This window comes from Armigeres subalbatus, chromosome 2 (assembly GCF_024139115.2).
Source record: "Armigeres subalbatus isolate Guangzhou_Male chromosome 2, GZ_Asu_2, whole genome shotgun sequence".
Taxonomy (NCBI): Eukaryota; Metazoa; Arthropoda; class Insecta; order Diptera; family Culicidae; genus Armigeres; species Armigeres subalbatus.
Window position 1 is genome coordinate 371,400,931 of NC_085140.1, and position 13,654 is coordinate 371,414,584.

The 13,654-nt window shown below is 39.5% G+C and overlaps 1 protein-coding gene across 9 annotated transcripts in view; it reads left to right on the plus strand.

The window, feature by feature from the left end:
- The window catches only part of LOC134213068 (vascular endothelial growth factor receptor 1-like), a 141,933-nt gene that overhangs the window by 123,651 nt on the left and 4,628 nt on the right, over positions 1 to 13,654 (plus strand). For 5 of the 9 annotated variants that reach the window (XM_062691603.1, XM_062691605.1, XM_062691601.1 and 2 more), the window contains 5 exons: positions 61 to 75; positions 12,116 to 12,270; positions 12,331 to 12,820; positions 12,883 to 13,058; positions 13,258 to 13,314. In XM_062691603.1, the coding sequence (XP_062547587.1) occupies positions 61 to 75; positions 12,116 to 12,270; positions 12,331 to 12,820; positions 12,883 to 13,058; positions 13,258 to 13,314 (893 nt within the window). The remainder of the gene's footprint in view (positions 1 to 60; positions 76 to 12,115; positions 12,271 to 12,330; positions 12,821 to 12,882; positions 13,059 to 13,257; positions 13,315 to 13,654) is intronic. The other 4 variants (XM_062691608.1, XM_062691607.1, XM_062691610.1 and 1 more) reach the window with 2 other exon arrangements.

Genomic DNA, 13,654 nt, shown 5'->3' on the forward strand with positions numbered 1-13,654 from the left:
AACGCGCGTTTTCCTGGCAAACCGCGTCCCACACCTCCCCACGGTCCGGTCCTGTCGCAGATGATTTCGAACAAGGTATGCGGTTTTGCGTTAATTTTCCAAACATCGAAAACAAAAATAACACTCAAGGCTCCTTTCTTCTGGCTAAACAAAAAATAATCCCATTCTGTTGCTGCGCAAGAAAACGCAATCAACCATAATATCAACAAGCAAGCCTCCACGCACATGAAACTGATCGATTGGCGCGCTCGCTCTACTAGCCCTCCCTAAATAGAACACTAGACACTACTTTAGAAAACTACCACTCTCTTTCGTGTTGTATTTCCAATTAAAAATAATATTGGCAAGTGGATTGATCATATCGTTTGAATTCAATTGACTTTCCACGAGTTGAACGTACTGAGCTTTCGTTCAATACAGATATGTATTGAAGAAGGTTTGTACGCGTTCAATTCGTGACCAAGTCAAGTGATTTGCTCAATTCACCTGAACCGGCTAACCTGGATTTAAACGTGGAACTAACCCTATTTGTCATGGTGTAATCATTCGATACCGGTACCTGTTAATGTAAATGGGAATTCTTCGTGTGCACAAACTAAATTTGAAAGTTGGTCTTCGTAGCAAATGTAGAACTTCCTTCCATTTAGCACATAATCGTCATTCATCTGATTGGCTGCTGTAGGTAATGTCGTTCACGAACAGGTTGTGGGATGGTAATTTTATAAATGATGAGGAATCATAGATACTGTAGATCTCTTTCTATTTTACTATATGATATCATACGCCCATTTGGTTACAATAGTTCTATTACATGTCGCCTATGGAATCTACGGGTCCGAAAATTGAAGTGCTACATATTTACATTAGAATGAACAAATAAATTGATCAAAAATATTTCATTTCAATTTCACTAGAAAACATATTACCTTTTGAAAGTTCACTGGTCATGTTCATCTTTTCGTTTGAAACGCATCGTACGAGACCCACGGGGGCTCTTCTGTTATTTTAACAAATGCCACAAGTCGCTTCAGGACTTGCACAAAAAACATGATGTTTAAGAGCAGACGAGGCCTCCACATATTCCAGACAGTCTATAGGTCGAACCAATAGTAGAAATTGTGGTGGTTTTTAAAAGTTTTGAACGATATCACTAGCTGAAGTGTCTTCGATATCCATAATGAAATTTAGTAAGTGATAATGCACATATAAATCCGAAAAAAACAACAAAGGAATTGGGTCCTAAAGCCCTACCTCGTTTATAGTTGCAAACGATAGTGCATCGGTCAAGAATACTTGAACCGATGTTATAAAAATCTGGTAAAAATCTGAATCGGTAAAAATAATATTTTTATGTTTAATACATTTTGAGGCAAATATTGGCCTGTGCAACATTTCAGAACGAATCAACCATCAGCCCAAAACGTCAGGCCCATATATTAACACTTATAGGTTGAGTCAAGTGCCCTGCGGTGTTTTGCTAGTGCGTTTGAGTCCTTACGTCAAACAAGACCAAAAATGTCGAAAAAGCATTTTTCATCTATTTTCAAATTTCAAATTAAACAATGTTCCTTTCAATTTTTGAGTCAGAACAAAAACTGACGCGTTCAGGATGATTAACTTCATCGTTCCCTGAAATAAAATCGAATATCGGTTCTTCATCTTAAGACCCAATTGGTAAACGAGCGAAATTAAACTAATCCATCTAATAATTTTTTAGTCATGAATCACGATGATGGTATATGGGGGAATATTTCGATTTTTTCTAATATTAGTGCACTAACCTGAGGGTAATTAAGATATTTTTTTACTTATTAGAATTAAGCATGACAAACATTTTCGGACGCTTTACAATATTCAACTTACCCAAAAAGAATTACCCTTGTATGTCACCAAATTTCTATCTTCCATCAAAATTTCCAAGACAAATCATTGACATAAGTGACGAGTTTATCCAGAAATATTCTGGCTGATCATCGTGAAAACTGGAAAGAATGAATGAGCGGGTTCCATTGAAATAAAATCACTGTCCTCTCTTAGGGTTGTTACGACTACGCGGATTTCGCGATATTCGCGGATTTGGCGAATTAACAAAAGGATTTTAGGGTTTCGCGCGGATTTAGTTTTAGGCGAAAATTTTATAAATAACTGCTAGATCTAAGGACGTTTATTCGAAAACTAGTTTCATGTCTATTTAGATGAACTTTATGTTCATTAGCAAATATTGTTGAGAACAAAACTTACGTTTGAAGTCTATACTCATATTATTTTTCGGATATGTCCAAGCCCTTATTGAATGGCATGCATTACACTATTAAGCATTCATTAAACAAATGTCATGAGGAGTCACTTGTTGTCATTTTTAATACATTCTGAAATATGACATATAAAACACATGGCTATTGAATTCATCTTGTCAAATTCTTCGTTATTCCGAAATATTTGTCAGTTTCTGAATGATTATTCATTTACGATGAAGTACATAGCACGATATACCATATCATCAGCGCCGTAGCGTGTGGTTGGCCAGGTTGGCCCCCGCCAAGGGCGCCATGCCGCAGGGGGGCGCCGAAAACCAGAATTGTACTATGGAAAATGATGACAAATCACATCAACGTTTTTTACGCGGTTGGATACCACTTGAATTTTATTTGATTTTTTTGGGTGATAACTCTTTGTTTATTAATGCTGAAGATCTCAACCGGCTAACATCAAACCATGAAAAAAAAAACTATTTACTCAAAACTATTCTTAAATTCACCGGTTCAAAGATTTTCAGATTCTATTCCGTTATTAACTGATATAGATATCAGAACGTTGGATCAGGAAGCATCCTCACTGATGGAAAAGAAAGTGAAAAAAAGGAAAAGGAAATACAGAAAAAAAGAATGGAACAAGCTTCTGGGGAAGAAGCCTTAGATGAGGACTTCAATACGCCAAAGGCGAAACACAGAGCAGACTGTAAAAAACGCGTATATTTTTTGTTCGTGACTAAGAAATCTGAGCCGTTTTCAATTAATAGATACTACGAAGTAGTGATAGGGAGTTTGTATGAATTTGAGATATATTATCTCATTGTATGCAGGCAAACTATATGAGGTTCAAACACCAACCTTAACGATGGCATGTGATCCAGTGACATATTCGATTCCTTCAAACTATACACTTATATGATGGTGAAAAACAAGAAAAGCCGTTGAAAATTCGATACCATTTTGAATTCATTTTTTAGGTCTATAAAATCTGGTAAAGGTTCAAACGAGGCACTTATCTAAAGACAAACTGAATACGAGAATCTGCATCAAGGTATTTCAGTAATGATAGCAACTGATCAACTTCAAAGTTTAAATTTATTGACCTTACCACGTCAACCAATGCACCGAATTACCGATAGCCCAGGAATTAATATATCTTGATCCGAATAAGTCCGGAGTTTTCTTGATACGACTTGGTCCAATCACTATTCCTACCTTCTACCAATTCTACCTTCTACCAAAGTTGAATTTCATTTAAAGGCCTTTCAAACCACCACCGACCAAGTCACTCTAGAGTTGATTTTTTCTTCATTAATAATGACGATTCATGGTCTAATGGTGATTCCGAAGGTTATTCAATGCACTCCAAAGTAGGGTTCTTCTTGATGCGACTACGTCCGATAGTGACCCATCCACTGACCAGCAATTTAAGCGATGGAGGTTAATTGGCCTAGCTTGATCCACTAATGCATGAATTCACAATAAGTATAAGTCAAGATTTTTTTGTCGGCGACACACGCACTATTGGATCTAGTTTTTTTTTATTTGCGGAGGTTTATTTAATCTATCACAAAATCGTCAAAAAATTTTGAAAAAGATTTTTTTATAATCCTTACTTCCTTTTTATTGGAATATATGCGGCTTAAGGAATTCATAAAGCAAACATTTAGAAAATGCACCACGTAAAAAAAGTTCAAAAATTTCAAAAATATCCCATGCTATTTGTATTGAACATGCATAAAAGTAAGGGGCGCTCAATAACGGATTCGCCAAGGGCGCTGGGAGTCCACGCTACGGCTCTGATTCTGCTGCAATTACAACACTTTTCGGATGAAATATGTTTAACGATCTTTCTTATACACTCTTGAGGTAAGTGCTATGAAGTATAGACTTGATGGGAAGCAAGAAATAGTAGTGGGACGTGCTTAGTTCCTCCCCTATTGGGTCTTTTACCCTATGTTGAAGTCTCTAGAATTCATACGGAACAAATGCAAATAAAATGTTTGTCGTTGATACTGTTGCTTGTGGACCAAATATTTAAATTAAAGCTGACCAACTAGCACCCGAAACTTCGCGTTTGCTGGCTTGTGATTTGTTTTATTTTTTTTTTATTTTTGTGGATTTAATTTCAACGCCTACTACCCATTCCAATGGTTGGCCATTACTCACGGTCAAGTATATGAACAGGATGAGATAAATTATTTATAAATTAATTCCCTTAAACCCCCTTAAATATATGGATATTTCATGAGGTGGACGGATTTCGGTCTCTTACGTTATCCGATACGATTTGTGATCAATAAAGTCTGCTACACGAAAACTTGAGCAGAAAAATAGGAAATTTCTTGTTGATGCGATTTGGCTGAACCCCGGCCAATTAAAAACACAAAAATGTTCCTTGGTTTGATGCAGACGCCTCAATTTTATAAGTACTCACGTAGAAATTCGTTCAAAAATTAAAAGATGATTCTTAAAAGCTATTTTTGTAAAAAAAAACACAGTAATTTCAGGAGGAGTTTTTGCGATATATTTGGATATCTTGGATGGAATTTTTACTGGAGAAATCCGATAGTATTTTCACGAAGAAATTTCCAAAAGGATTTTTTGAGAATTTCAATAAATAAATTTCCACAGCCTAAAGAGGATTTCGGAACCTGAGTTACTATGATGGTCCCTTCAAGCAGCTTTCCAAAGATTTGCTATTCCTCATCTCGATATTTCCGTGAGTCGATGATCCCTTCAATATCGACTCATGGAGGTTTGACTGTAACGATGATGAATTCCTGCAGGAATTCTCGGAAGAATTTACGCTTCAAACTCAGGATTCTGACTTGCAAATCAATGGAACTTGAGCAAATATGTTAGATCTTGTATTATATTATTATACCTAGACCAACATTTGAACAGGGCGTAACAGCCAAAATTTATTCTTTCTGATTCTTTGTCCACATATATACACAGAGGAAAATGGAAGTATGATTTTTAATCAAACGCCTTATGAAAATTTGCCACAAGGAATCGGTATGAATTTCAATATGTTGCCTTATGAATGATGATTTTCATTTAAAAAAAAAAGTAAAGTGCGGCAGGCTGGGTTCGAACCATAGAAGTCGGTGTCGGGTGGCCTGGTATGTAGCCAACACGCCCACCGACGCTTGAATATTCAGGAAGGTAAATGCGTATAAGAAGCACTGTTGGTGGACTAATCAGTCGAAGCTTCCCGGTGTTGAACTTAATCTAGAATTAAAAAAACACCTAAATAAAGATTAAAAAAAAAAAAAAGAAGTCGAAGCTTCGTAAGGCGCCAGTTATGAATTTCGATAGTCCAGTTAGCTGAGTGTAGCTTTATATATAGACGAAAAATCAGAAGAAATAAATTTTGGTTGTTACGCTCTTTTCAAATGTTGGTCTAGATATGTTTCTTGATACGGTTTCAAATAATTGTTCTATAGGATTTTGGTTTAAAAATCAAAGTTGCATTGTCTAATTCCGTAATCTCAACGCAAGTTTGTTTGTCTTGTGATCGATAATTACATTAAAGTTGCATAATTTATTCTTAATTTCAGTATAAATTGCGGTTTCGGCAGACTCTTCATTGTTTGCCAAGTTTCTCTTTAATCGATTGTGGCCAAATCTGAAAATTCGTTGTATATCAATGCATCTTGTTCGGAATTTCATAAAGTTCGATCAACAAAAAATCCACTGACAACAACGGAACAAAACACGTCAAAACAATCATCTCATGCTTATTTAAATAGCTTTGGCTGCTTAGTTCTTGTTCACTTACCCTTAGCATTTCTGGTAGTGAATAGAGCCAGGTCATTGTGGATTTGATTTTAATCGGCGCGGGCAATACTTCAGAATATCCGTAACAACCCTGTCCAATCTTCATCACTATCCATCCCTATAACCAGAGACCGGCTGAGTGAAAAACTGTCGAAATAGCAACTTATGAAAATGCATGATACCGTGAAAATAATACTGGAAGCACTTAAACTTTTTGCTTTCTTCTTAAGGATGCAAAATGTAAACAAGTCGAATTGGAACCGCTGTCGACGGATCGATTGGAAACAAGATGGCGTCTTCGCCGATCTCTTATTCTAGTATTTCTACATCATTCAAAGACGCTATGAGAGATTATTGATGAACGTCAACCGCATAAAGGGTGTCCACAGTTAAATTGCACCAGCTCGAACTACTCGCCAAAAAGTCATGATATTCAAATCAATCGATTAATATGTTATGTTAGTTATCTCACTTCCTTGAAATAGATCTTTTTCCCACTGGTAGTGCATCTGAATTGTACCAATAATTCAAAAAGAAGGGTAGGTTTTATGCCTTTAGAAGAAGTGGTCCACTTGGAACAACACTCCCAGGGGCTTTTCCCTGCTTCAATAAAAATAATAATAATAACAAAAAAGGTAGTTTACATATAATTATTTTATTTTAATTCATCAACACATCCAAATGTCTAAGTCGATTATGTGATTGAATTAAAGCCAACTTTTATAGATATGTTGGCGGAGAGGGAACGAAACACCCCGTTTGTAGCCACGATGCAAGGATGCTAGATCCACGTGCTTGTCGTCGTTGTAGGCTGTGTGCCATATCTCGGGCAGAATGTGAGTTGGCGAAAATCGAACTTGTCATCGGCTTCTAATTTGTTCCACAGCCGTCGATCCACTAACCACTCCACGACCTTGGAGACACAAGAAGTCAGCCGGTACTTTGTGACTTCTCGGAAGAAAATGTTGTTTTTGGGTATGGGTAAAACAAGGCAAAAAATTATCAGACCATGCTTGGTTGAACAACTTCAGAAACCGAATTTTGGCGGAGAAAGAAAAGTTTTTCATCATAGGATAACCAATCCCTTCAGGACCAGGCAATTTTCAGTTACTCCTTGGTCAAGCGAAGAACATCTCAAGGGCAGAAAACGGAAAATTAAAATTGGCGTTTTCTGAATCCGGGGGCACTAGACTTGGAGAGAAAGACGATGATCTGGACATTCCTTCTTGACTTAATCTCACGATGCGTATCGTCCGATAACCAACGGAGTATCTTTCGTCCTGGCCGAGTTCTAGCTCGTGGTATGAAGGCAAGGTGGCATTGAGGGCGGTTTTGGTGAAGTCTGGAAAGGTAGTGGGCATGTTTCGTTCAAATTCGCGTCATAGGTGGTTATTAAGGTGAAGGTGGGTTGAGTACCAAAACAAAGCTTTGAAAGTATTGGTACAATAAAAACTGTCATATACTGTAGTAGTATTGGTGTAGTATTTAAAAAAACAAAGAATATAGTAGGGTGGTTCAAAAAACGACCCAGCACCACCACGCTCACTCGATTCCGTCCCATGCTCCGAATGTGCTTTGATTTGAACCGATTTGAACAAATACTGGTTAAACACTAGCCGGTTCAAGTTTGTATGAAAACTAGTATGAGAAACTAAACCTTCCATCACACTGGCTACAGCGCCTCCCCTCCAAACGCTGGCGAAAATAGAACCCACATAGCTTAAAGCAACATTCCGGAGACTTCACTGAACGAAAACCGCACCGCAGGAAAGATCTATTGATTATGTAACGCAAAAAATAGCATTTTATACCCCGCTCACCCCAATATCACACTATTTGTGTGAAGTATCTGCCCATGGTGCGATAGATATAACAATCAAGTTCTGGCTATTTTGTTGAATACCACGTTTCACTGATGCCTTCTGAGAAGCCTAATCATCATGCTAAAGATTCGCAACCTCGATTAAAATCGACTCCCAACCATTGAATGTCCATTGTCTATGGAATTAATGCTCTTGAATATTTCATCCAGTCATATGGTCTCCCCCCTCGCCAGCGCCCAATGACGGAGTGCCACAATCAAAATAATGTAAAATTCAACCTCGCCATATCAACTGCCATACAAACCTGAAACGACCTGTGCACGGTAAGCGTCTATTCAAACCAACCCAAACCATCGGATGACACCCAAATTATGAATCATAATCGACTGAGCGCAGCGGAGCAAAATAATTTTTTGAACCACCCTATGTATTAGTTTGCTACTGCTGCTGCCGGTGTTTACATTCGCTCCGCGGTCAGTTTTTAATCGTTTTTGCGGGCAAAAATAGCAGTATCGTTTTCGGTTAAGTTTTCGGTTAAGTTTTCGGTTCAAACGAGTGACTGATTTCAAAAAGTGATGTTCAATTTGCATTCTATCAACATTTCGGGCTGCTCATGTGCGGAGAAGTGAGTAAAAACTTGATTTTTCTATGCCCTTTAGGAAGAAGCGAATTGCAGTGATAACCCCACCAAATCGCGAACGGCTATTAAATTGGCACGAAACTGCTGATTTATGATATAATTCGAGCCAAAATAGATAGGACTCTATGGAGAAACATGTTCATTATCACGGGAAGTGAATAAATATGCTGTGAACAGGTTAGTAATTTGAATATTATACTTTTGTTCGATGCTGTTCGATGCATTCAAATGTTGGTGGGAGAGGAGTGCGGGAGGTGTGGGGTTGACCCGTGGAAGGTTTGGTGCCATATTGACTGCCATCGTGGTACTCTTCCAACTATGTCCTTAAATCCCTCTCAGTCCATGGCATCGTAGCCATCTTGGAATGAAATCGTGTGATGATTGATCTTGAATGGGTCGTTGGATACTTCCCATTTAAGAAACGGTTCCGGTTCGAACGGTTCCGATCACGTCGACGGCGGTGGCCGAGTGACCGTTAAAAAGAGTGAACGAACCTTCTTTAAGAGGTGCTAGGTCCACGTTCTCGAAAGATTCGAAATGATGCGCGTTAATATCTTTCATGAGGAGAATAGAGACGGGGTAGTCGTGAATGATATCGCTTACCTTTCTCTTGATGTCCGGTAGAGTAGTGATTTACTATTGATTTACGATTGAAAAGCATGGGACTTACCACCTGAAAGGAATTTACTTGTTTAATCGGTTGAACACGTCTCTTCTCGATGACTTATCTGCCTCGTCGTACATCGGGAAAAATAATACGTCTCGAGCACACCTAATGGGAAACGTTTGAATCACACGGAGTCCTTCGGAGATGCAGCGGCTTGAAAGCTTGCGCTTGACGTTAGGCTTCCGACTATTCCCGGACGCGAAGGAGGGTGTGGTGGATATTCCTCAGTTCAAATGTGAAAGAGACGTCCGAACATGGCGGAACGACTACCGATGGATTTGGAGTCCAGCCGTCATAATTCTAAACAAGCTCAGGACTGAACAGGTTCACGCATAGCTGGCATCTCTGTTGATAAGGCGGAAACGTCAGCCGCTGGTATTGACTGAGTCGGCTGGTTTGCGGAGATAATGTTTGTCTAGGCGGCTTCGACATAAGACCCTTCATTCGTCTTCTCCTGTTGGATGATTCTTCTGGCCTCGAGAGGTCACACCTCCAATCGTCGTTGATCGGTGGGTACCCAAACAATTGCCACATTTGCAGTTTTCAACCTGATACTGAGCTTTGACCATAGTGGTCAAATGACCAAAAACCGAAACACTGCATAGGAGAAGGGTAGTAGGGCCTAGTTTTGCGCCTCAAGAAACTAAAGAAGATATATTCCGATATTGAGGCCCGGGGGAGAATTGTCCCACAAAAAATAGAAAAAATTGCAAAAGGGGAGAGTACCGTACAGAGGAAGTACTAAATTGAAGGGTGGGAGGGAGGTCGACTGTCCAGGTTCCACTAGCTTCTGCGAGAAAGCACCTGCTGTAACAATTGTTCCGCGAGGGTCTAACCCATTAACAACACTATTGCAATCGCTATTGCCTCTTCCATTGGTAGTAACCGGCACTACCTCAACGTCAGGTTTCTTCAATGGCATGAGAAAATCGTGAGGAAACGCGAAAAAATCACTGGGATTTGTGTCAGTGAGTTATGTATTAACATGACTATCTGTAGCGCGTATGTTACACTGGAGGGTGTCTCCGATTATTTATTATTTACTCAAACTAAGGTGGAAGTGGCCTTTGCAGTACATAAAAGTCTGCAGTCTCTATTTAACTTGGTTTATGGCTGCACGTCGCCAACGCTGTCTCAGGAGAGTCCGCAAATCATCTATCACCTGATCGATCAACCTTGCTAGCTGCGCACTTCGTCTTCCTGATCCCTTACGACCGTTGTCGAGAACAATTTTCCCCGATTTACTGTCAGACAACTTGACTACGTGTCCAGCTCACCATAGTCCAATTTTCGCGGTATGAACGATGCATTGTTCTCCCAACAGCTGATGCAATTTACGGTTCATTCCTCTCCTCCATGTACCGTCCGTCATCTGCACCCCACCATAGATGGTACGTAGCACTTTTCTTTCGAATACTGCATGTGTGCGTTGGTCATCCACAAGCATTGTCCAGGTATCGCGTCCATAGAGGACTACCGATCCAATGAGCATTTTGGAGAAAGTCAATTTGGTACGGCGGTGAACTCTGATTGATCGAAGTCCAGAGAATGTATGGTTTCCAGCCACGATGCATCTCCGAATTCCTCTGCTGGAATCGTTTTCGGAGGTCACCAAATAGCACATGTGCACGAATACTTCAACCACCTTGATTATGTCACCTCCGATACACACTCGTGGTGGGTGTCTCGCGATGACTTCTCTTGAACCTCTTAACGCGTTAATGACTAGTCCAAACCGTTTAGTTTCGCTCATTCAGTCTGATGTAGGCTCCCTCCATCTTCTTAAAATTACGTGCTATAATATCTATGTCGTCGGCAAAACCAAACAGCTGAACGGATTTCGTGAAAATTGTACCACTCGTTTCCATCTCTGACCTTCGTATAAGGGACGGATTTAGGGGGGTTCGGGGGTCCGAGGCCCAACCTTTTTTGTACATTTTGGGGTTCCCACTAACTGGCGGCCCCGGGGCCCTCTTCCGGCTATATCCGGCCCTGTATCGTATTACTATCCAAATAAATATTGACCAGCAGATACGAAGAACTACCACCTTGTCGTAACCCTTTTCGCGTTTCAAAGTGTTATGCGTTCTGTCAAAACAACCTATGATCTGTTTTTTATTACCAACAATAATCCTAAGAGTAATAGAAATTTTGACTCATATTCACATTCAATTTGTGGTTTTAGTGCGCAGCCAATTTGGAAACAGATTGATTTATAATAGAACAATTCTGATTTCTTCTGATTTCCCCACTTTTTTATATCCTTTAGGTAAGAGTACAACAACTTAACCAGAAAACCGACAAAAATCCACCACAGGTTATTATTATTTTAAACTAATTGTGTTGTTAATTCTCAAGGTATTGAATCGTAACTACCATTTTTAATTGAAGCAGGATTACATAAACAACCAAGATGTACATATATAAGCAACTAAATGTTAAAAGAAATGGAATCTGTTCAATTTAATTTCTAGGGATTGTTCAAACCTGTGAAATATTTAGAAAGATACAAAGCAGGTATGTGAGAGATAGACCAGATCTTCTGCGTATGAGGCAGAAACGGTACTTATTTGATACAGTATCCGATCTGCCAATCATTGAAACATTTTAAGTATTACGTAAATTATGCCAAACAATATTTTCCATCTGTTTCATAATTAAAAGTTGCTCATTCATCATCGATAATTGGCTCATTTTACTAATATATGCTTTTATTATCCTCTATTTAACTGCTAGTTTAAGGCATGCTGTTTTACTACTAATTGTACTTTCCATTTTGCTTCTGCACTTCCTTTTGTTAAGGCTCTTGTTTCATTCATAACATCATAATGTATAACTATTGATGGTTAAAATTAATCGTGTAAGATAACACTCCTTCCAACGATTGTAACTAATTGTATCCTCCCTTCGACGACCGTCGTAAAATTTGTGCTCACACTTAATATAGCAATTACGGAGTATATCCAGAAGCCTCGAATCGAGTTCAACGGTACGCAACATTTTAAGGAGGGCGACACCATCTCGTTGAACTGCCTATTGGACGTTGCCGATACGGTAAAGTTCGACATGAAATGGAAGCTGCCAGACAAAGTGGGAATTGACGTAAGTTCTGATTATTATCCACTTGATTTGAATTTAGAATGTTATCGTTCGTATCCACAGAACCCCAGAGTAAGCATCAGCCGAATGTCGGCTATTGCGCTTCCAGAACGTCCAAACTACCTATTGGGTCGATCGACTTTGACCATTACCAATGCAATGGAGAGCGATACCGGCTACTACCAGTGCAATGTGACCGACCACAACTCTCACACGAACCAGAAGTCGGTCCAGGTTTACGTCGTGAAACAGGCGGACATCGGCTTCATAGAACTGTATGAAGACAACAAGCTCGATTTCATCAACATCACCAGCCGGCGGGATATCAAAATAGTCATCAAGTTTAAGGCTGTCGTCCAGCCGGAGTTCTACTGGACCAGGGACGATGACCCGGAACCGCTGGAAATCGGCGAACGCTACACGATAGCGGAAACAAATCAGAAAATTACGCTTACGATTAAGAGATCGACCATTTCCGATACGGGGACGTACACGCTGCATGCAAAGAATGAGCACACGTACAACAGTTTTTCAATGAAGGTGTACGTTAGAGGTGAGTTAGTGCGAGTCCAGTTGAAAGGCCGTAACCAAATTGTTTATTACTCAAAATTTTAGAGAAACCTGTCGTGTCTATTAGTCCAATCTACGCGCGACCGGGAGAAAGGGTCACATTTGTATGCACTGCCGTCGCCTATCCTCAACCAGCAATGCGGTTCGCCTTCATCCCATGTACGGGGACTCCCTGGAAGAACTGTTCCCAGTCGCTGAACAAGGAACATGCCAAGCATTATGTAAGTATTACGCTGGATTTACTTCCTTTATGCTCCATCAACAGCTGAATGTTGGTTCCAAAAGAAACTCCACACAAACTGGCAGCTGTGCTTGTTGTGCTTGTTTTTGATCTTTCACTTGGAAATATCAAGATTGGTGGTGCGCTCACTTTGACCCTATTTTTTCGGTTTAATATGAAATCTTTCGGTTTTAAACCAGCCAAAGAATTCGCGACTAGTGGCCTGGCCCATAGAGGACGAAGTTCTAATGCGAACGGTAAGTTTAAAGGCGTTGAAGTTTGTTTGTGTCGTTTGCCGGATCCGGTAGATAATGATATGTTGTGGGAGATGCAATAAAAATGAAATTATCACAAGTTCATAACAAAATTACTTGTTTAGATAATGTTTTCAGTGAAGAAATCACTTTAACAATTCGATGTATTGCCATTTCGATTATTTATTTCAATTTCTGATAATTCTGAGAATCTCTATGAAAGTTTCAAGCTCACGCAAGGCGTTCTTTTTGAAGAAATTTGCATCAGCTGCAATCCACCACATAATAATTATGACGGTGATCTTTTAGCTTTCCCAACAGGTCAGATCTTCCATGTCGGTAG